This window comes from Alexandromys fortis, unplaced genomic scaffold, assembly GCF_014885135.2.
Source record: "Alexandromys fortis isolate MF-2015 unplaced genomic scaffold, M_Fortis_MF-2015_v1.1 scaffold_8_1_9099942, whole genome shotgun sequence".
In the NCBI taxonomy this organism is placed as follows: domain Eukaryota; kingdom Metazoa; phylum Chordata; class Mammalia; order Rodentia; family Cricetidae; genus Alexandromys; species Alexandromys fortis.
The window spans coordinates 6,957,495-6,981,844 of NW_026067898.1; the positions used below are offsets into that span (position 1 = coordinate 6,957,495).

Genomic DNA, 24,350 nt, shown 5'->3' on the forward strand with positions numbered 1-24,350 from the left:
AAGATTTTGGTTTACACTTCCACATCACTGTGCCTTACTGAGGGAAGTCAGGACAGGAACTCAGACAGGGCATGAACGTGGAGACAGGGCTGGTGCACAGGCCCGGGAGGAGTGCTGTTTATTATATTGGCTCGCTCAGCCTGCTTTCTTTCATAGCCCAGAGCTACCAGCAGAGGGATGGCACCACCCACAATGGGCGGGCCCTTTCCGTCCATCACCAATTAAGGAGATGCCTTACAGTCTGACTCTAGCTCAGTCTTCTGGAGGCCTTTTCTTAACTGCGGCTCCCTCCTCTCAGATGACGACCAGCCAGCGCAGAGATGCTTTGGTGCACTGACACCGAATGACTTCTTACTAATTGATGAACCAGTAGAAGCTATTTCCCCTTTGGTTTCCGGAGAGTCTGGAGATCAATTGGCTGTAGTTTCGATGTGTTATTTATTTTATGCTTTGTGTCTCTGTTAGTCTGTGTGTTCCACAACGCCATGAAGTGTTTGACAACAGTGCAGCGGGAAGGTGGGACTTAGCGTGGTGTTCACACCTGGTGGGGTGTTCCCACGTGTCAATGATACGAAGGTACACAGGCATGGCCATGGAGCCTTCAAGGGAGAGTTGACACATATACAACGAGTGAATTTGTCCTGAAAACTCTGAAGTATTATCGGTAGTCTGTTTCTGTCAGAGCCAGAGACCAGTGGATTTTAACACTGACAAACAGCCAGAACTCAGAAACATGAAGTTACCCCACCAACTGGGGTTCAACTGCTCTGGATGGAGCTGCATGCGGCATCAGCTTCACAAAGAGTCCCAGGTAATTGCAGTGTTCACACGGGTTGCTAGGGCTGTTCTCTCGCTATGCACACGTGAAAGTACCCACAGAGTGGGCACGCCCTATGTACACGCATGTGCTGTAACTAAGGGGCTCAATCATTTAGAATCAAATTCAGCTGAAATCGCCACGGAACTAATACGGTGTTTTGTAATTGCCTGCTTCCTCGTCTGCTGGTTCTGAAAGCAAAGCTTCCGTTACGTGGATGTCAGACTTGACAGTTGGAGCACCTTGGATTTGAAAGGCCATGTGTGGCCCAGGTGGGGTTGGGAGTGTGGTTTAAAAAAAATCATCCTTGCCGGGCAGTGGTAGTGCACGCCTTTAATCCCAGCGCTCGGGAGGCAGAGGTAGGCGGATCTCTGTGAGTTCGAGACCAGCCTGGTCTACAAGAGCTAGTTCCAGGACAGGCTCCAAAACCACAGAGAACCCTGTCTCGAAAAACCAAAAAAAAAAAAAAAAAAAAAAACATCCTTACGGAAGACATGGTGGTTAAGACACATTCTTGTTTGGATGATGAGCATAGAAAATCTTTCTGTAAAATACTGAGCCTAGAGGACCCAACACTTACCTACGGTCCAAAATGAGATCGTACACAACTCACTTTTGCCATGAATCTGAGGCCAACCTCCAGCCAAGCCCCGGGGTGCTTTTTCTTAGATACTGGGAGCAAGGCAGGGATCTTTGACTTAAAGACTTTGTATTTTTCTCTCCTTGATGATGAACTACCTGACCAAGTAACTTAAGCGAGGAGAGAGCCATGCTGGATCAGAGCCACAGAGAGTCCATCTCGTCTTAGGTTCAGTGGATTCTGGGCCAGGACTGAGGTTGATCATTTCCGTAGCTACAGCATGTGCTACAGAGAAGGGCTTTGTCACCCCAAGGCTTCAGGAAGTGGAGGAAAAGGAGCAAACCATGAATCGAGTCTTAACCTTCAAAGCCACATCCCTGACGGTCCACTTCCTCTAAATCACCAGTACTGTTTGAAGCAGTGGTTTTCATCTATGGTTCATGACCTCTTTTGGGGGTCGAATGACCCTTTTACAGGGTCGCTTAAGACCATCAGAAAACAGATACTTGCATTACGATTCATAACAATAGCAACATTAGTTATGAAGTAGTAACAAAATAATTTTATGGTTGGGGTCAGCATACACGAGGAACTGTACTAAAAGATTGCAGCATTGGGAAGGTTGAGAAACACTGGCCAAAAATTTCTCCAAAAGGCACCACCAGCTGGAGACTAATCATTTAACACATGAGCCTGTGGGGTGAGGGGGGAACACGTCATCTTCAAACTGTGAGGCTTTTTATGTACTCTCAGAAGTATATTCAGGGGGCTGGTGGGCATGCGCAGACACAAGGACTAATCAGTGGCAGCTCTTTCTCAAGGACTTGAAAGCTCAGAGGGCAGAGGTTGTTTTTCTAGAGCCCAAGTGTCTCTTGAGGATAGGAGCCCAATCTTCAGAATGTGCCTTGGCACCAGGCTGAACTAAGAATCTCGTGGAAGATCTTAAGTCACAAATCTACGGACTTACCCTTTTTTAGGTGGGAAACACAGTTTGATTATTTTGCTGAGAAGGAAAAAAATGGACTTTGTCTTTTTGACATTGTCTTTTTAAATGTTAAAAATCTTAGCTGGGTATCACATAGAAAGAGTTGGTCTGCCCAAAGAGCACCTTGAACTCTCTGCTTATAAAGAATGGTTATACTCAAAACATTTAATATGTAAAAAAAATTATGACATGAAAATTCTTGAGGCAAGGAGAGGCTACGCCAATTATGAGAAATTCATTCCAGATTTCAACAACCTTGTGAGAGGAGCCTTACTTGACGTTCTTAGATGCTCCTGGGGCGGATTAGTTCTTGTTCCCTGGTCCTCGGGGAGATGAATATAAATGGAGTACCATTGCCCTCTGATGCTGCTCCGGAGGCCTGGAGGCATTTGCTAGGCTTTTGTTCAGGTTTCCATTTTTAGGAGCAAATAAGATCAAGGTCATGGGCTCCGTGCTGATCCTGCCTCCTCCATACTTGGCTGTCTGTGGAACTTCACTGACTTCTAGAGAGCTTCGGATGAAAAGTGATTGAGCAACATTCCCATTCTTACTGAGGCAGGCTTTACTTTCTTTTCCAATTCTTTAACCAAAACAATGCACACACACACACAGGCACAGACACACACACACTCATTTTAGGGACATCTCCATAGGTTGAGCACCGCTGCTTTAGAAAATACTGGCTATGTAGAGGAAGTGGACCATCAGGGATGTGGCTTTGAAGGTAAGACTAATTCATGGTTCACTCTTTTTCCTCCATTTCCTGAAGCCTTGAGGTGACAAAGCCCTTTACTGTAGCACATGCTGTAGCCAAAGAAACGATCAACCTCAACCAGAATCCACTGAGCCTAAGACACAGATGGACTCTCTGTGGCTCGGATCCAGCATGGCTCTCTTTTCCTTTAAGTTGCTTGGTCAGGTTAGTTTATCATCAGGGAGAGAAAAATACAAAGTCTTCAAGTTGAAGATCATCCCTGCCTTCCTCCCAGTATCTGAGAGAAAGCACCCCGGGGCTTCCTTTGGAGATGAGTTTGGCCTAGACCTACTGGTTGGTGGAAAAGAAACTTTTCTGCAGAGATGCAGGCCTTCATCATGGTGCAAAGGTCAGGGCAGACGATCCAGATCTGTTCCAGATAGAGTCCAGCCCACGGCAGTCCACCCTGCTGATATACATCACCAGAATACATGCCGTCCTCCCTTTCCCCTTCATTTTTTTTAGAATTTCCCATCAATGCATTCTTCGGTCTTGTTCCTTATTATTATTTATTATTTTGATAATTCTTGCATGCAGAGATTTTAAGATGAAAAGTTTAGCGTTGACTGGTTCAGTTTGGGATGGGTTGGAAGGCAGATGCCGGCCACTTTGAAAATGTCCTGATATGTCGTCGGAGCGGAGAACCCCTGGGGCAGGGGTCAGAAGTGCACCCCACTTTGCTTAGGAAATTGATTTTGTTCACTTCACACATAGACCGCACCTCTGTCTCAGCCTCCCCACCCCAGGAAATGACGTTTCTACTTACACACTTCTCAGATGAAAACTCGAGGCTCAATTTTTCCCCATTGTGCTTCCTTCCTCAGCCAACCCCTCAAGTACTGTGCTCCACCTTCTCTCGTCCTCACCCCTCTGCTGACTTTTCTGTAACTCCCTTGGCCTTTCCTAACCCAGAGCATGTCCAGGCTTTAGCTCATGACTTCCTACCAGGTAGCTGCTAGTCCAATTCTGTATCAGATCCAAAAGGTTCCTGATTTCTAAGAACGGTCTTAATTTTTAAAAGTAAATTTAAACATTTAAAGAACAGTTCATCCATCTTTGTGGGATCTTCACGTCATACTGTATTTGGCTTTGTAGACCTTTTACATAAGTGAGTTAAATAACATTTTTATTACACAGCACTTAGTTAAATATGTCTTCATACAATACAATTTCATTTTCGATGTTCTAAAATATGTTATGTAGTGGAAACATAATAATGTTTAAGACTTCCATGCCTTCAATTTAGGGGAGTAAAAAAATTGAAGATTAAACCTGCTTAGAATTTATAATACTTGGGGAGCTGGGTAGATGAGTCAGTGGTTAAGAGCTCTGGCTGCTCTTCCAGAGGACACGGGTTCAACTCCTTGCACCCACATGGCAGCTAACAGCTGTCTGTAACTCCTTTTCCAGGATCCAATGCCCTCATATACCTGCAGGCACAATGTACATAAACAGAATTTATAATACTTACAAAATTAGATTTGTTATTTATTTTACATGTGTTAGTGTTTTGTCTGAGCATGTGTGTGTGTGTGCGTGGGGAGGGGTTTGCTGGGAACTGAACCCAGGTCCTCTGCAAAAGCAACAAGTACTCTAAATGACTGAGCCCTCTCTCCGGCCCCAAGAATTTGTAATAATGTGATAGACCTTCATGCAGGACTCTACCCCTAAAGAGAACTTCTCTATATTCACTCTTTATAGGGATCCTCCTGGGATCTAGAAGTCAGGGCCGTGAGCGGGAGCTGCTCTCATTCAAAGCCTCTTTAGCATACGCAGTCAGCCATCATGGCGATAGCCGGACGTAGGGACGCACGCTCCAAACATTAAACACTGTCTAAGCCTCTGCAAAGTTTTCCTTATGAATTAACAGTCTTTCCCTTTACCCTTCATTACCAGGACAAACAGAGGAGCCATTTGGTCATATATTGTAGTAATAAAATCAAATCCCCTTAAGAGAAAGGTAAACAAAAGGGAAACCCGTGTCCATTATGTCTAGCGGCACTGCGGCTCTCAGGAGAAGCTGGGAGACGATCCCATTAACTCAAAAGTTCTCAGACACAGCTGCTGTCGGGTTTCGCCTGAAAGGTTAAATTTCTATATTAGGCGAAAAGGTCCGTCTCTCTTGTGGATCTGACCTGGGGTTTCCTCCTTCTCTCTGTTGAATCGCACACAAGACAGAAGCAAAGGGGGCTCAATCAGAGCCTCCACCGCAGGCCAGCAGCGCCGCAATGCCCGTGTCCTAGTGGTTGATACAATTCCTCCTATCCATTTGACTCGAGCGCCTATGTCCTTGGTGCTACACATCCTTCCCAAGGCATCACGGCAGAAAACGATGATGATATCTCGACTCAGTCATGCTAAATTTAATTACTCGTCTAAGATGGAATCTGCCAGATCTCTTCATTACAGAGCATAAATTAGCATTATCATTAGGAAGTACATTAGGGTGGCCTTTGAAGACCATGTGAATGCCTGTTTAATATCCTTCACCTAAGGGTCTTAGCAGTCGTTGATGACCCTTGATCACGACAGTAGTTTTACTGGTAGTTGGCAGAGGATATTACATAACTTATTTATCCTATATCTTTTAGCTGGCATTCTGTGTCTCTCCTCCCTCATTCCTTTTTGGAACTGTTTTTGAAATATTAGAATGGGTGCATAGATTTTTTTCCATAATAATTCTAATTAAAAATAAAGTAATTCTTCCTTAAATATTTCAATATTTTTATGTATTTGCTACATCACTTTCTTGCATAATATTTTATATCCAGGTATCATTATGAAATAACCTATTTTGTTGAGTAGAACACAATGGAGTTCCCCAGAACACTGGCCCCTTTTCCTTTCGTTAGCCTGGCTGCTCACAATGATGGTGATCATCTATCATCTATTTTCCTTTGGTGCTCTAAATACAAAATCAAATCCATTTATTGAGGATAAAAGCTGGGGGCAGGAGGGCCTTTCCCAGTGACATATGGACTCACATTTCCCCTTTGTCCCTCACCTCCTGGCCCTTGCAATGAACGCCTTCTCTGGCTTCTTTTTAGGACCGAAGATTCAATGACGAGATCGACAAGCTCACTGGGTACAAGACAAAATCGCTCCTGTGCATGCCAATCCGGAGCAGCGACGGAGAGATCATTGGTGTGGCCCAAGCAATAAATAAGATTCCTGAGGGTGCTCCGTTTACGGACGATGACGAAAAAGTAAGACTTCACGCCTTGCATGACTGGTCCTTTCTGTTCTGCTCACAGATTGCCGCTCTCCCTGAAAGGACGGGAATTACATGAATAGTCTTCGATTAGCCTATTCACAGATCTGAGAGCTTTTCCTGAGCTGTACGAGATGTAATGGGAGGCTTTTTTAGCATTTCAGAAAATGTAGCATAATTGAAAATAATCGCTCCACTTTTTTTTTCTTTAAAAAAAAAAAAAAAAGCCTGCTTCTCATTACAAGTTCCAGTAGTATTCTCGCTATTGCTTGGTCTTTATTTGCCTTGTAAGTCAGCCTTTAAATTGTGAACAGCACCATGACCATACGTGACCCAAGGGAGGGCAGAGAGTATGGGAAGATCACTGTGCTTCAAAAACTCAGCATGTTCTCTTACCGTTTTTATAACTGTGACGGAGAAGCTCTTTTCTTACTTCTTACATAAAAACCTCAATAAAACGAGGGTCATTTAATTGTTGTTGTAAATCACTAGTAGAGGGAGCATCAGTTTTGGTTCTGAAGAACAAGTGGCTTTGGCAGAAGTCCATACTTTTCCCTCTAGAACTTTAAGTTCCTCTGCTAATGATTTGCTGCAAGCCTTGCCAAGAAGGGTTCTTCAGGGAGCGGAGGCTCTGGCTTTGGGACGTTTACCTTCCTACTGAATAGAAACTGGTGGGAGTCAAAGCAAACTTCCTATCAGTTTGTCATGTTGGATGACTGCTATACTGCTGTTTGATTGGAAACTTCATGATTTTACCTTCGGGATGAGGATCTCCTATTTGCCAGTGCCAGCTGTTAATAGTCCCCGAAGGCAACTGCGGTGGCGCAGAAGGTCAGTGTGAAATGTGATTCAGGGAAAACGGGAAGGGTTTAGATGAACTGAGTCCTTCGCTGAGGTCCTTTCTAAGTGGGATCGAAAGAACGCAGGTCATTGTAAGAGTACAGAAGCTCACAGAACCTCAGGTGACTTCCTGTCAATTCTGCATGGGAAACACACGGGTTGGGATCACAGGAGGTAGGTGGGTAAATCCCACGTGTTTTGTGCCACCCGAGGTAAGAGGCAGCAAGATGTTCTAGAGCGTGCTGGCTGTAGATGAGAGAGGCTCACCAAAGGGCTTTCTCGGAAGAGATGGCATCTCGTCTCTGAGTCAAGAATAGGTTTCAATGGACAGAACTAAGAGAAACAGATAACGTGTTTAGAAGCCAGTTTTCAACAAATGGTGGTGGCTTCAAAGACCCGTGGCTGTCCAACGCCAAGAAAACGTGACGGTGAGGGCTCAGCCCTAAACAAGTTGTACATCACCCCTTCTAAGGCTCAAGGAAGCTTGTGGAAGAGGGGCAGGAAGAAGGTAACAGCAAGAAGACAGGGGAAAGAGCTGTGCTTTAGGCAGGACCCGGCCACTGTAATAATGAACCCACTGCAGCTGTAGTTACTGACACTTGACCTGCACAAGACTGGCCCTGTAAACACGGAGAGAGAAGTGCTCATAACGTGTACCCCTTACTGCTGAACTATTGGCGAGATGGATTCTTAGAGAGGAAAAGCCGTTGCTTTCCGTTGTTATCCACTGGTAAGCCCAGCAGGCTCCAACAGAGAGCTCTAAATCCACAGGGCTACAAACTCTCAGTCCATGGCGACACAAATAACCCCAGCTAAACTCCGTGACTCAGAAAGCAAAACAAATAGACAGAAACACGAGAAAGAGATTTGTAGGGGGAAAATAGATGGGTAGGATGGACAGTAAAGAGAGTAAGGACTGAGAGTAATCAGTATGCATTTATAAAACTGTGTGAAATTGCAAAGGAAAGTAATAATAATTTCTGGGTTGCCCACGGGGGTGGGGAGGGGGGGACAGGGAACAAGGAAAGGCTTGTGAGTAGGATTAGGAGGCTCTGGAGTCAGAATGCCTCCAAGACAGACTCAAGCATTTGCTCCTTAGCTGAAGGAGCTTAGACACCTTGCCAGGTTCTTCTGAGCCTCACAACCTTCCTCACAGGGTTGCTATGAGGAGTGAAACAGATCGTAGACAGTAAGTGTTCGGGGTGACCCTCATCAGTAGACACCCCACAGCTGCCTTGCCATCATTCAGACACATAGTAGTAAATTTATTGCGCAATTAGCATAATGATATTTTTTGTCCCCTTACCTTAAAATTCCATTTTTTTAAGATTTCAAGTTATATATGGCACAATTTTAAAACACTTCAATGTATGAAAAACAGCAAAAACTTCAAGGTACACAAAAAATTAAATATATCCATTTAGAGATATTCATGCACTTAATGTCACAGCAAATAAGAATGTATTTTGTTTCTTGAGAGTGCCATGCCTGTGACTCGGTGGCTGTGTGTGGTTCATGTGATAATTGTTGGGAGAACTTGGAGAGGTCATTGGCTCCTCCTCTGGCGTAGGGATCGTCGCCCGACAGATGGTCATCCAGCCCCGTACTAAAGCTTTCTCTTCAGTGGCTTTAATGATCTCATGCTCTTTAAAACTCTTGGATAATTAGCAAGAATTTAATTTGCAGAGAGTTTTGTGTGAGTCCCAATCTCCCATAAGCATGTATTCATCATTTCAGCTACACACTGGCAAATTACTAGTTTGGCAATTCACGCTGAAGGTTCACATAAAGGCAGGCCATGTAGAAGGGATGACTGGAATTTTCTGGTTCAGTTCATGGGTCCTAAGCAAATGTTTTTGCTTTCCAGGGCTATGCATGAGCTATCTGATTTAGGTGGTAAGATTAGAGTTTTCGTGTCCAATTAACTTATCACTTTGTTCTTCAGAGGGAGTAAAGGGAGACATTATTTTTGCAGACTAACGTTATGAGTCGGATAGAAGCAAACCTTGGTGATCTATTAAGACATTTGTCACCAGCATGGCAGCTAGGATTTGGCCCTGCGTGAAGGCTCTTATCTATCCTTTCAGGCTGTGCACACTTTGGCAGCAAAGGTGTTACGTCTTGTCACGTCAAATAAAACAGAACGTGTCTGGTACAGTCGCTTTCCAATGGCAGATGTGTAACAGTCGTAGCCTGAAGTTCTACTTTGGTTGTTGATATGGGGTTCTTAGCTTGTGGTTACCTCCTCTCAGCTCATAAATCAGAGCATCAGCTAGCCTGATATGTTCATCCTTTGGACCTAAGATGCTGCCAACACAGCTCAGCTGCTGGAGACTGGCCACGTTCCAGAACTTGTTACTGGTAGTGCTACCCTGCCAGCTGGCATTGAGGGGGGTGCCCGGAGGGCTCTAACGAGTCTCTGTAGAAGCTTGAGTTTGCTATGAGATATAAGCATGAGATTCACAGACAGATAATGGGGAGGAGTTCATAAAACCTTGACCTTACACCTCAAAACTCCATGAGGATGATATTTAGCAACTACGCATTGTCTAAGGTACAAGAAATATCAGGATCATTGTGTTGACGAGGGGAATGTTGAGTTCGTTATACCAAAAGGATGACAGGTTGGTGGTCTCAGAAAGACAGACACAATTCATGCAGGCTACTAACACAGAAGTTGGCTAGCATATGATTGGTTTCTTTTCATTTTGATATCTTTAGACATGGTTGCAAGATGCAATTCTACCATTACAGTCAACTCCCAAACAACTAGCCACTTTCATAAGGCAACTCACTGAAACAAAGATAGATGGATTTCTTCTTCATCTTCTGAGTAGTTTCTGCAAAAGATGCGATGTAAAAGGCCTTTTCTAATAGTTTTGTAAACCATTGATCTTCAGCAGTGGTGGCTGTGACCTTTAACACAGTTCCTCATATTGTGGTGATTCCCAACTAAAAAAATGATTTTTGTTGCTTCCTCATAGCTGTAACTTTGCTACTGTTATGAATTGTAATGTAAATATCCGTATTTTCCAATGGTCTTAGATGACCCCCATGGAAGGGTCATTCGACCCCCAAAGTTAGGACCCACAGGTTGAGAACTGCTGATCTACAGGGACACACTGTAACACTTCCACCAGGAGAATTAACTGGTTTTTTTTTGCTAATATTTCATTGCTTTCAAGATGCTGAAATATTAAAGAAGCGGTGCATCAACTGATTGCAAGAAATGCCCTCTGCATACTCATCCTTTATTTTCACGTTTTTGCTGCATGCCAGCTAAGCTTTCTGAACATGTTGCTATAAAATTATGATTAAATATTAGTGTTCAGCAAAAGAGCCCAAACGTCCTGGCAGATGGCTTGTGGTTTCAAGTTGTATTTGATCAATAAGATCTTAGCCCAGGGAAAAATTTGGATCAAATCCCATAACTTGTTACTATTTTATCTCCATTTAAACCATGATTTAGTCAAGCATTTCAACGGTGATTGCCCAGGGTCCAGATAGTCATGGTCAGAGCATGAGTGGCCGATTCATCCGCGGCCTATGCCTTCAGTGGACGGCATCTGACCAAGAGTTTCAAAATAAACCAAGATTTGCAAGGAAGTTATTTACAAACACATTCCTGTCAGCACTCAGGATGAACTTTGGTTCTCTCTTCCTGCTGGAGAAATACTGGTGTAGTCTCCTGCCTCTGCCTTAGGCAGAGTCCACCTCTGGGTAAGAAAGCAAGCGTGTGCCTGCCAGACTGACACCCAGTGAAGACCGTAATACTCTGCCATTTTGTTACAGTGCCTTGGGTCCCCGAGGCCACACCTTGGCGTATCCTCCCTGTGGACTACAGGGTACCCCGTTTCTCCACTTGTCTTTCATATCCTCCCCAAGTCAAATCCATCATTGGACCTCTAGACAAAAGCATTCTGGTTTGTCGTTCGTCATGGTCCTTAATACCTTACATTTTAGCTGCCCCCCCCCCTCAGGTATCCCCAAATGATTGCAGTTGAATGTTGACTAACGATTTGTTAAAAAATAGAAATGATCAGCTAGTCAAAAAATTTTAAAAATCAATATTACAGTTCGACAAAATGGATGTGTCTGCAGGGTGTAGGCTTAAGATCTAGGTCGACTGACAGACTTGGGGAGAATATATTGCCTTCCTCCGATGGCTAATGTGGGGATGGCTGTAGTCCATGGAATCTACGTAAAGATGGAAGGGGAAAACCAGATATGTCAAGTTCTGACCTCTGCAAACACACACCTGCTTCGGGAGCACACTCTGCTCCTTCGGCCAATAGCCTTTAAGATACCAGCCCACTGGGGCATGGTCTCTTATACTTTAAAAGCAGCAGGAACTGTGCGTTAGCTCTCTTGCTTCCGGCCCCCGTTCTGGCTGCTAGACTCTCTGTTTCCTGTTTGCTACGAGAGGACTGTTGAATGGGATGGTGATCTGTAAGTTTTTCCCCTTAAATAAATAACCCTTTTTATTATCCATAATTCTTAACTGGTGTGGGATTGTTTTGTGGCTTCACACACCCACAACCATATACACATAATGGCAGTAAGTAAAACTTAGAAAACTGTCATAGATTACTACTGGTTTCAACTCAACCTGCTTCCTTTTCTTTTTATTCCTTGAGCCCACTTAAAGTGTGTCTCTCTAGGCAACCTTATATACCAAACTTGCTTTATTTTTTTATGCTTTATTTTATTTTTATTTTTGTGCATGGTTTGTGTCTGTCTGTTTATATTTGTGTGAGGGGGTGTGTGTCCTTAGAGGCTAGAAAATGGCATTGGAGCTCCTGGAACTGGAGTTTGGGTAGTTGTGAGCTTCCCAATGTGGGTGCTAGGAACCAAAGTCCAATCCCAATATACTAAGTGTTTCTAACCACTGAGCAGTCTCCCCAGCCTCCCAGGCTTGCTTGATGGCTGAGCAAGCAGTCTCTCCAGCATCTAAGCTTGCTTGATGGCTGTGCCCCTCCTAAGCATTCTCATAATGTTTTCTTATGAGTAGCAAGTTCTAGCCACAGTAATTGTTACGTTCACTCAGGTGGAGGGAATGGACAGTCTGGTTGATTGTAACCTGACAGAGCTAAATAGGCAAGGTTATGGCAGATCTGGCAGAGTTAGGCCGGCTAATACTACAGGACTATTACATCCACAGCTCTTAATGGCTATCAGGACGTGAAATAGTCAAACCATGTCTAAGAGCACAAAACATTGGATAACTACCTTACAAACATGGTTCCAGACTTGAGCATGATTTAGACAAGAAAGAATGTTCTACAATGGCAGGTTAGAAATAAATAAGAGCTTTGTTGGCAGGAAGAGTTGTTGTTAAGGAACCAGAGCAGGTGCTGCGGATTCTTATTTCCTGGAGATCTCAAATGGAGGCAGACAACTGTCATGGAATGAGTAGCTGAGTGCTAACGTCTGGATAAACACAAGGTGGCTTCTTTTGGTCTTAGAATGCTGAAATTCTTGAACTTCTGCTGGTGCTCCTCTTCTTCCATTTCCTCCTCTTTTCCCCCTGGAGACAAGAACTATCTATGTAATAACAGCCTGGCCTGTAATAAATTTTGAAAAACTCAAATTATTTTTTACTACAAGTAGAATGTAGCAGACATCAAATACATTTAACTGTCTTCAGATTGCATGTTTTTTCAATGTGTTCCTTTTATGACAAGGTCATTTTCTAAGTATGAAAATAATATAACTCTATTGTAGAAAGTTTGAAAAGTATAAAAAAGCAAAATTTATATCACCCATAAACCTCTTTCAGAAAAATCTATTGTTTTTGTTCTTGATGAATTTCCCTGTCTTTATTTATTACTACCTGTAAAAATGTTCTGAATTTGTAGTTTGTAATATATAGAATACTTTTTAAAAATAATATAATAAGTAATTCCTTAAATGTTTGATTCAAATGGTTTCATCATTTTTCTACTGTGTAATTATATAAGTTGGTTTAATCATTTTGTTTCTTAGCATTTAGGTTGTTTTCAAAAATCATATTATTATAAAATTACTATTAACCTCTTAATAAATAATCAATCTTGGGCCTTGCCTTAGAATATTGTGCTATTGTGCTATTGAAGTGCTGTGACATAGATCAGAAATGAACCAACTCCTGCAGTTCAATGTGGTTCAAAGTAACTGTGAGGATTACTGGGCCAAGAACTTTGAAATTAATTTTAAAATAGCTTTATTGAGATATAATGCACATACCACATAACTCATCCACCTTCAACTTAATAGGTTTGTAACTATTAACACACATTTTCAAGGCATTTCACCCCCCCCCATACACTCAGCCAATTAGCATCACTTCCCACTTTCTCCCAGGCTTCCTAGTACTATATCCAATCATTGTCCTTCTCTCTCTATGGATTTGCATATTTGGGGCAGCTCCTACAAACAGCACCGCAGAATATAGAATCCTTGGCAGCTCATTTCTTTTACTTACACGATGTTTTGAGAGCCACCCGTGATGTAGTATATATTAGTGCTTTATTTCTTTCTATCGCTGATCATATTTCATTATGTGGATACAGTAAGTACATTTATTTGCTCTTTCATCAGTTAGTGAACATTTAGATTACTTTCTTTTTTATTATTATGAATTACGCTATAATAAACATACAATTTTTTTTCTGAAGGTGATTTTATTTCTCTTCCATATATTTCTAGACTTGGAATTGCTGGGTTTTGTGCTAAAATCCTGTTTAGTGGTTTGAGAAACTACTGAGTTGTTCCTGCAAAGGAGCCACACATTTTCCACGTTCACAGCACTGTGTGTTGATTCTGGTCCTCCTGGTTGTCTCTATTGCAGACGCCCCGGTGGGTAGGCAGGAGCATTTCAGAGGGGTTTTATCTTACCTAGATGGTTGACGGTGCGGAACAACTTCTCATGTGCTTAGTGTGGAAACACTTACTTTTTGTCTTTAAGTTTCATCTTTACTATCTTCAGAAAATTGCATTAATTTGTAAAGCCTATAGCTGCATATAACGAGAGCCTGAATTAGGATTCCTGTACCGCACCTAAAGGCAGTGCTGGAGATGGAGGGGTGTGGAGACAGGTCAGTCTGCCAGGTCAAACTGATGCATTCTCGGTTCAGTCAGAGACCTGACCCCCACACACATACCTGCACCTGCACACATCCACGCTAATACTTCCCTACACACACACACACACACACGCATCAGACTGGAGTTGGGACTCATTAACACATAATGACTTCACGTATATATAACCTTGAGGTAGGTAACTCATTTTATTCTAACTTCTTGTTTCCAATGTCAAAACATTTTCTATTGTATGTTTTTTCCCTTCCAACCTCTCTCTAGCTTTCCTTTGTAAAACAAAACAAAACAACAACAACAACAAAAAAAAAAACTCCCAAAACCGAAAAACTCTACTTAAAAATCAGAATTTGCATCAGTGGAATGAGGTGTTTATCATCCTGCAGCCAATTAGGGGTTCCCCCACCCCATGTTTAGTTAAACTATGGAGTGCACTATTTAAATGAGACCACATTATATTTCTTATTGGAGAATTTAAGATGGAATATGAGCTAAATGTATGGCTGACATAGTTGTAATTTCTATTTCTAATAATCTATTCATTTAAAATACATACTTGGATTGCTTTTTCCTTTCCTTCTTTTTGGTATTTGAGGTAGAAATGAAGCCATTGCTTTTTTTTTTTTAAACATTTCCAATTATTTCTTTTTATGTCTCCCTGATCTGCCTTGGGTAATATCCTGGCTAGATCATTTGTAGGCTACTTTATGGGCAGAGTCTCATCTGCTTGTCAATCAACAAAGGAGCATTTTTTTTCTCTCCTCAAATTGGGCACACTCCATTAAGAAAGGAGGACCCCATGCTACCAAAGCATGCAGCGAGGTCCCCTAGGGGAGGCCCACACAGGAGTGGGGAAATGTGAAGAGAGGGCGGAAGTAATGAACAGCTTTGAAAAAATGAGGTTATGTAAGTTAGAGCTGCCCAGAGACACTTTGAAGGTCTATTGCACACAGTTCTTGAAAGGGGGCGCACATAAAACTGGAAGGCAGTAATGAAGCCTTCCCACCAGAGAGAGTCTGAAACGAGGCCCCGTGAGGAAGAGTGGACACCGTCGGTTGGCTGGACCTTGACTTCCTTCATCTGTAGGGCATATGTGGTGTTTTGGAAGGACTTCGTCTAGACGATGCAGAAAGTAACTACAGGAACTCAGTACCTTCTTGTTCGGGATGTCGCCCAGCCGTCGATAGTGCAGCATCCTGTAAGATCTAACTCCAAGGCTGGGGCTTTATTACTTGAGTTATTTGGTCTTCAAAGACTCTCTTCCTCTCTTTCCTCTTCCTCTTGCTCTCTTTATCCACCTCAACAGCAGGTTTGCGAAGATTTTTATACTGAGTTGGATTTGCCATTATTCTTCAGGGGTCCTGGTAGAGTACAGCAGACTTTTGCTTTAGGTTTTCTGTTCCACTTCCTAATTCTAAAACAGAATGAGGGGTCCAGATAAAACCTGCAGTTATTCTCCATAACCTCAAGGGCAGACAGCCCAGTCCTCAGACGATCCCACAAATGTCCGTTGCTTATTTTCAGAAGTTGATTCTAAATCTATACCAACTCTTCATTAGCAAAGCTGGGGAAATGAATCAGTGTATAAAGGGCTTGCACATTGCAAACCCAAGGACCTGAGTTTGGATCCCCAGCCCTCAGGTAAAGACTTGGCATAACATATGAGTTGAGTTCCAGGACTAGGGTTTGGGATACAAGCAGATCCTGGGGCCTCATTGGCCAGTAAAATGGCAAGTTCAAGGTTCTGTGAGAAGCACTTTCACAAAGCGTTAAGTGGAGAGTAAAGAGGAAGATATTTGTTGTAGACTTCTGACCTCCACGTAAGCATGAGTGAGTGAACCTACACATAGGTTCCCCCCTCACTTAGCATTTGGCATGATGTCACCGGAACGTTCTAGAACACATGGTGGGAGTCTAGTACTTTTTTCTGGCCAATATTTCTCCTCCAGATCTAGAATGCCATGGCACGAAGCTTTGGCGCTGGTGCTGTGGCACACTGCCATGCTCGCTTTCACAGTTTGGATCTTTGAAGAGCCACCTGTCTGAAAACAACAGATGACAAACTTTCGGTCTACAACACAGATGTCTTAAGTAGAACACAAATGCTTCTTCCTTCCTCATTCTCTCGTCTTCAAACTGCTGCTGAGAGCAGATCTCACACAGAATACTGGGTGAAGGAAGGGTTAATCTTCCTGATCGTGCACAGAGTGGAAGTCACCCTGCTTGAAACTCCATCAAGACCAGCATGTAAAAATGTATTCCATCAGTGCTAGAAACATCAGGGTCCAACCACCCCCAAAAGGAAGATTATTCTGAGTAAAAACTCTTTGGGAAAAGACTCTCTGACCCCATTGTCTCAGTGATGTTCAGTGTTTATGAGAAGCTGGACCTGATGCCAAAGGCAGGGAGCTTGTTCTGCTGACAAGACCAGCCGGGCAGGCGATAGTGGAGGTGACAGATGATGGCATGCTGGGGATACAGCTGGCTACGCAACTCTCTGAGAACATCTGGGTTTGCGTTTGGGGAAACTTCATGCCTAACTTAATTTACATCATCTTCAGTATTCACATGAGGAAGGCAGCTCTCCGGTTTTCTTGTGGATGAGAGGATTCTGTCTCTCCTACCAGAAGAGAGCATCAGATACCCCTGAGCTGGAGCTACAGATGGATGCAAGTCACCTCGTATGAGTGCAGGGACCCAGACTCAGGTCCCCTGGAAGAGCAGTAAGCACTTCTAACCACGAAACTGTCTTCCTAGCCCCCCTCTATTCTTAGGTCTCATGAATTGAATACATGACAGTTCTCCAGAGATCCACTTCCAACTTGGAGGCAGAAGCTTTGTAGGCGCCAGTGTGCTTAAGGATTTGGGAAACCCCGGCTAACACTCTCAGAAGGACAGCTCTGGCACCACTTAGGGGAGAGGAATATAGGAGGGGCTTCCCCTGAGCTCCTCTTGCTTCTTCACAGAGCGGAGTGGAGGAATAAGCAACGCTCTAGGCTTGAAAATGATCAGAAACCATCGGTTTATTAGGATAATTTTCACCAACTGTGCAATTAGTTTTGCAAACGACATGATGATCATATATTTATTTTATTCCTCCAAAAATTATTCTGCTTTACTGAAGTATTTCACAAATAAATATAAGAAAAGACTTCCTGTCCCTATGTAAGTCTGTAAAGCCCTCTCCTGAGCAGCCAGGAAGCCTGCCAGACGTTCATGGACTTTATATGAATTCCCTATGTGCATCTGCACAGCCTGTGTAGAACGTCTCAAACTATCTGATGTGGGATTCCCCTCTGTGTGCTGTGAAAACCATTGGTTAATAAAACAACTGGCTTGTCCTGATAGGGTAGAACAGAGCTGGGGGGAAAGAGATGAGGGGGGGTTGGACGACTAACTGAATGCTGGGAGAAAGGAGGCGGAGTCAGGAAGAAGCCATGGAGCCGGAGTTGCAGCCAGAGACAGACACACCATAACTTTGCTGGTAGGCCACGACCTCATGGTGATGTACAGATAATGGAGATGGGTTAAATTAAGAAGTAAGAGTTAGCCAATAAAAAAACTAGAGCTACGCTGGGGCGGTGGTGGTGCACGCCTTTAATCCCAGCACTCGGGAGGCAGAGGCAGGCGGATCTCTGGGAGTTCGAGGCCAGCCTGGTCTAGAAGAGCTAGTTCCAGGACAGGAACCAAAGCCTCGGAGAAACCCTGTCTCGAAAATAAAAAAAAATAAAAAGAAAAACAAACCTAGAGCTAATGGGCCAAGCAGGAATTTAAATAATAAGGTTTCTGTGTGATTATTTCGGGTCAGAGCTGTCAAGCGGCTGGGAAACAAACAAGCAGCCTCCACACTACAACTGTCCTCATCGGGAATGGGTAGCTCTGAAGGCTGTTTTTCCTTCCTTTCTAGCTGGAGAAAGTAGGGCATGGGGCATAGCTTTGAAGGACATGTATTTTGTCTCCTGGTGCTCCCCCTCTCTCTCCTCCACTCCCTCTCTCTTCCGTGGTCCTGAGGATTGAACACCAGACATTTCATGTCCTAAAGAGATTATCTACCACTGAATACATCCTTAACCCTACTGCTCTGCATTTTTAAAGTAAAAATTCAACTTATTATTCCTATTTAAAAGGCAAAAATAGATGAATGTGCTATTCTGGCCTCAAAGGAAAAATCACAGAGTCTGAGACGGCTGAAAAATCCAAGACACAAGTACGTTCTAATTGACAAAGCGGTGATCTGATTGAAATGATTCATGTTTCTTTCTGAGAAGGGCATCTTCCTGCGAGTCACGTGATGAGCCTTTGCACCACTGTCACTATGGCTTTGATGAGGCTTGAGGTTGACAAGGTTTTTATAATGCTAAAACCATGGGGTGGTGTGTTTTTAGATTTGATAAAGATTCACGCAGTTGGATCTCTTTCCTGTTCCCTCCCTCCATCATGCTACTTAAAGGGATCTGGTGGAGGAACTCAGACACAAACTAAAGTTCATATCCAGATCATGTGTCCACAGCCCCTACCCCAGTGATAGGATGTGCCAGTAAGGCTTGGCTCCACTCAGACTGGGTCTCACAGATCCACCCTGTCTTTCTGGCAGGAATGGGGACAGCAGTGTTGAAAAGTGCTCCTGTCCCTCAGGTGGAGGGCAATTCTGGTGAGGGGCAGTGACTTTCTGAGAACACACAGTACCAACAAACAGCCCTTCTCAGGGAGTCGGCACAGTATCCCCCTGTCAATCAGAAACACTATTCTTCCTGGAAGTGGGGGAGGAGAGTTTATTAACTACAATGAAGAACCTTGCCAATGCAATAACTACCCATGCTGGGTCCCAGCAGATCAGTTAGTAGATCCCCACTGCACAAACGGCAAAAATCCCTAGTTTGTACATAAAGGAATTCACAGGCAAATACGTCCGTCTTCTGGGGGAAATGAGCTTTCATTTCCTTGGTTGTTTGTCGCTCTCCTCTGAATATGACAAGGAAGATTTAGCCCTGGGCCGGGGACTCTGGACTTCATTCATTCCGCACGACCACTAATAGCTTTTCTTCATAACCACATCAAGAACTGAAACTGCCTCAGGAAACAGCGTTCCCCATCTCCAGTGAATTGCTTATCTCTCCTGAAGCAGGACCACATTGCTCGTGCTGTTGTATTTATGTGTTTTCTGATGTAATAGACGCACTAAGGTTATCAGTTGTTCTAGAATAGAGAATGAATGTTGGGCCCCTTTGAGAAGAATGCAGTGGAAAACAACCCAAGCAGACTCCAGTCACCAAAAGTAGAATATATGTTGGGCTTTAGATGAAGCTAGTAGGCAATCCCCTTGCGCTTTCTTCTCTGAGAAATCACAGACTTTCCGAGTCAGAGTGATGCAGTTTTATGAAAATAATTTATGAGACTTGGGGCTGCTGGGAACTCTGGTGAGTTTCAAGGAAGATCTCAGGAAAGTCCATCACGGGGGAAGTCAAGGCAGGAACTTAAGCAGGAACTTGGAGGCAGGAATGGAAGCAGAGGCCTCAGAGGAATGTGGCTTACTGGTTTGCTCTCCATGGCTTGCTCAGTTCATTTTCTTGTGTCTCCCCAGGACCACCAGCCGAGGCAAGGTACTATTCACAGTGGGCTGGCCCCCCCTCAATCAATTGCCAATCAAGAAATTCCTCTACAGACTTGCACACAGACCAATCTGACAAAGGCTTTTTCTCAGCCGAGGTCCTCTCTTCCCAAATGGCTCCAGCTTGTGCCATCTCGATACAACAAAACAAAAGGCCTAGCAGCACACTTCTCAAATACTGACTGGAGCCATGACTTGCCATGACAGCTCACTGTGGTCTTCATCATGGCCTTACTTCAGTATTGATTCATGGAGAAAGCCAGCACCTAGGGGAGTGAAGAAACAATGGGCTTTGTATGTAAATAGGTTAGATCAACCAGAGCCTTTGGCAGGGTCAATAGCTTGGAAACAATCTGTGTAAGCAAAAAGCATAATAGTCAGGAACCTGGAGCTTGTGATTGCAGTGCTTTGGATCAAGCACAGGCCCCCCGCCCCAGGCACGCGGTGCAGAGCGACAATACGGGGCACACACCAGTGCAGCCTAAGCCTGCAGGAGCCAGAAACAGTCTTACAGTGGGTGGGTCGATTCTGTTTATAGCATCTTAGAATTGGAGTGACTGAGTTAACACCGCCTGGTCCCCATCTTCCCTGGATTTCATGCTGTCTCCCCAGGTGCTTTTCAGTCTCCATCTCCCAGAGCAGTCACATCTGCTGGCAACACATTGGGACATTTCAGTGACTGTGACCATGGCCCTGATGAATAACCAAAGTATTTGCTGACTGCACAGGCAAACAAATGTTACCAGCCATTTATTCTCCCAACCTACACCCGACAAGATGCCATTTTGACTTTTGACTTTATAAACACGGTATCCTGGAGCTTTGGTGCTGACAGTTCTTTGGGGCAAGAGCTTGCTCTCAGTCCCCAGCTAATAAAGGACTCTAATTTGGCCTTATATGCACGGTGGTCTGTAACTTTCCCACCTGGGCTAGAACAAGACTATTTAAGCCTTAAGTAACATTTGTTTTGCTAAAATTACTGTAATTCAATACCTGGTACCTTAGAAAGTAAGATGTTTACTTTGAAGATCTAAGACCTAACGTAATATTTTCTGGGCATCATCTCCCCTACCCCCATCACACACACACACTCTCTCTCTCTCTCTCTCTCTCTCTCTCTCTCTCTCTCTCTCTCTCTCTCTTTCTCTCTCTCTCTCACACACACACACAAGATGCATTTGTTCAGTGATGTCTGTGCGTGCACAATCGGATTTCAGGTTCCATGAGAACACTGTGTCCTCCCAACATTCAAAGTGGACAGTTATGTCTGCTTTTGTGACCGTGACAAAATGCCCGCGAGCGTCTTCCAGGAGGAAAGGTCTGCCCTGACTCGTTGTTCCAGAGGTTTCTGTCTGCAGTTGGCCGATTCCATCACTTTGGGCTCCCGTAGGCAAATGATCGCCGTCTTGAGAGTATGTGATCGAGAAGACGGTCCACGTAGTTCATAGCTACAATAAAACCTTCCCATGGGGTGGTCCAGTTATGTTGTCAGTTTATACCATTTAACTCATCTTGTAACGGATGAACTACAGCCCTGGAGAACGGCTGGACTGTAGCAATGGAGAAGAAAGCAGTCACTTGATAGAGACCTCTCCGGGGACTGTTCTGGAGACATTGAACATCTAGTGATAGAATAGTGTCCGCTGTTCGTGCCGTGGCACAGACTAAAAAAGCAAAAGTATAATAGGTAAAATGAAAATGCAACAGAAAAAAATTTCTTCAGCCTCTTGAGTTCTATATGAGGAGAGAAGCTCTCCTTTTAGATGTAATTGTCACCCACCAAATATTTATTTCGAAACAGAATCAATCTAGAAGCAGCGGCCTTTCCCCATTTGTGCAACAGCTCATTTCTGAAGAGAAGGAACAACTCCCGCGTGGATGTGAAACTAGCTTTGACGGAGTGACTCAGTGCATTAGACACCTTCATTTAAATCATCTTTATTGTACATAACCACCCAGTTTGGTGTGCGTTATTCCCACTTCCGTATAAGAAACACGTGGTCCAAGCACCAAGCATTTCACGGAGGACATGCCCCAGGATCGTGGTTTTGTAAGGTTTTGGCTAGTAGTCGCCCTGTGATAATTAAACGCTTAGGAGAATTCTTGGTTGGGGAAGAGTAGGAGGCTGGAGTGAACAGCTGACATCGTGGAGTTCCTTGTCTTCGCTCCTGCCTCAGGAAGTTTGGAAAGCCCTCTAAAAGCTGTCCCCAGAAAGCAACCAAGAACTGAAGAGGTAGCCACAGATCTGCTCTACCAGGCCTGGCAGGGCTTGCGTTTTTATGATGGTTTTATTCTACTCTCTGGATTTTTCAATCTCGTCTCCCCCTGGGGGCAAGGACAACATCAGTATCTGAAATTACAATGGCAAGCCCAATTGACAAGTTTGGGAACAAATAAAACTGACATTTGCAATGAACACACTTGGCTGCTGGGGGCAGGTGGACGCAGCAGTGTTTGCTTGCTCTCTGTCCCCTCTCAACACAAATCTGTGGGTGTCAGTAAGTGGGCAGGTTAGTTCAATAGAAGTCATTAAGAGAGTTTGCTAGAACCTGAGACTACGGCGTCTTCGGGTTGCCGTTTAGTAAATGATTGGGCTCTAGTATAGATGGTTTTTATTTTTGTTCTTGTGCCACTTTTTTTCCTTAACAAATTAAAGACTAGAAATCCTCTTATGTTATGGGACAAAGTCGAGGCAGGTAGAGAAAGGGACTTAAAAGAATTGGCTGACTGTGAACTTCATCAAGCTAGCAGGTTGCATTCCTCCTGCCCCGGCTTTAGTTGCCCCCTCCAGGTGTCCTGCCTGGAGTTCTGATTCCCTCACTGATTGACTAGGACCCAGAAGTGTAAGCTGAAATCAACCTCTCTTTCGCTCAGTTGCTATTGGTCACCGTGTCTGCTGCAGAGACGGGGAGTAATCCAAACCTCACCCACACCTACCTTCAGCAATATGGTGCTGGGTTTGTACCAACTCATTATCCACCCTCAAGTTGAAGTCCATGGGCCACCTATCTTTTCTTCTGCCCTGTGGTGACATGTATGGAGCGGCTGGAAACGCCATCGTTCTGCCATGTATCATGTTAGCCCTTCCACTCAGCCCCAGACTGAAGTCAGAATAGCTCTGATGCACTCTCAAATCACACTAGGTCTTTTTGAATAATAGGTACATTTCAGATCTTCATATAAATCATTTCTCTTCCCAGTCCTTCCAACAAGTACACCACAAGAGATAGTTATATAGTTATTTTGGTATTGATTGATGGCTGCTAAGTAGAAGAGAATTGAGTAGGAAATACTAGCACAGTGTACCTAAGACATGATAGATTGCTAATTTGTTTTCTTGGTGGATGTTCCCTTGGGAGTTGGTTCTGGCCATGCATTTCTAGTAAGAGCCCCTTACCACTTTTCAGAATTCTGGATCGGAAGGTCACTTCTCTAGGCTGTCTCTGTTCGTTGCCCTATTTGGTCGACTGAAACAATCTAATTATACAGACATGTTGATGTCAAGGATATCCCAAGGGAATTATAGTTCTTAATTTTCTCTGTGTGGTGTGTGTTCGTGGAAGTACGCCAGTGTGCGTGGGTGCTTGTGAACAATGTGCATGGATACATGTGCACAGTGTGCGTGGGTAGGTCACACAGCAAGCCACGGGGCTCTCCCTTGTCTCTGCCCTTTGGCAAGCTTCCAGGACTGAACCATCTCCCCAGCCAGCCCTAAACCTTAGTTTTCTGTTTCTTATGGCACAAGTATCGAATTAAATGGTGTTGTGTATTTAAATATAAAACTTTAACAAACCCGGAGCATATGAAAAAGTCTCCTTGAGTTCATCGAGTAACAAAACACTCAGGAATGTAGGTGTCACTTTTGAGTTAATTGCTTCATTATAGTAAAAGCTCAGAGCTCCTTCAAAGAGCGTCTGTGTTTGGGTAACGGTCGGGAGTGCACTTTTGACAGTGCTATCAAAGCTGCTCTCCGTCCTGTACATGTACCTTCCTTCTCCCAGCCTGCCTTCTAGGCTCAGAGTTTGGCTGTTTCCTTGGAACTTACTCTGAGAGCCTTTTAGAATGGATGCTGATTAAAATAAATGCCAGCGGCACGTTGATTACAGGGCCACCTGGTGGCCGCGATCTACTACTGAAGGTCCAGTGAGTCACTTTAGAAACGAAAGGTTCCTCTAGACAAGGAGGACTGGGAAAACGGAGGTTAAAAACAGACGGAGGTTCTATGGTGATATGCAAGATATTCATCAGTATGGCTATAGGATAGGGTCATTTCAGGTTCTCTGTCCTCAGCTGCCCCAGGAACTAACTGGGGACATCGCCCTGGGCACCTGGGAGCAACAAATCTCTTGCCAACCCTAAGATGGCTCCCTTAATTAAGATGTGTGCTTCCCTGCTCCCCTATCCGACCTTCCTTTATCCCAAACATCCCGTTTCCCAAGTTCCCCCCAACCTCCCCTTCTCACTTTTCTCTCCCC

The 24,350-nt window shown here is 44.0% G+C and overlaps 1 protein-coding gene across 1 annotated transcript in view; it reads left to right on the plus strand.

Moving 5' to 3' along the window:
- Positions 1-24,350, plus strand: part of Pde11a (phosphodiesterase 11A) — a 254,575-nt gene that overhangs the window by 35,845 nt on the left and 194,380 nt on the right. The window contains exon 2 of the mRNA XM_050119857.1: positions 6,184-6,342. Within this exon, the coding sequence (XP_049975814.1) occupies positions 6,184-6,342 (159 nt within the window). The remainder of the gene's footprint in view (positions 1-6,183; positions 6,343-24,350) is intronic.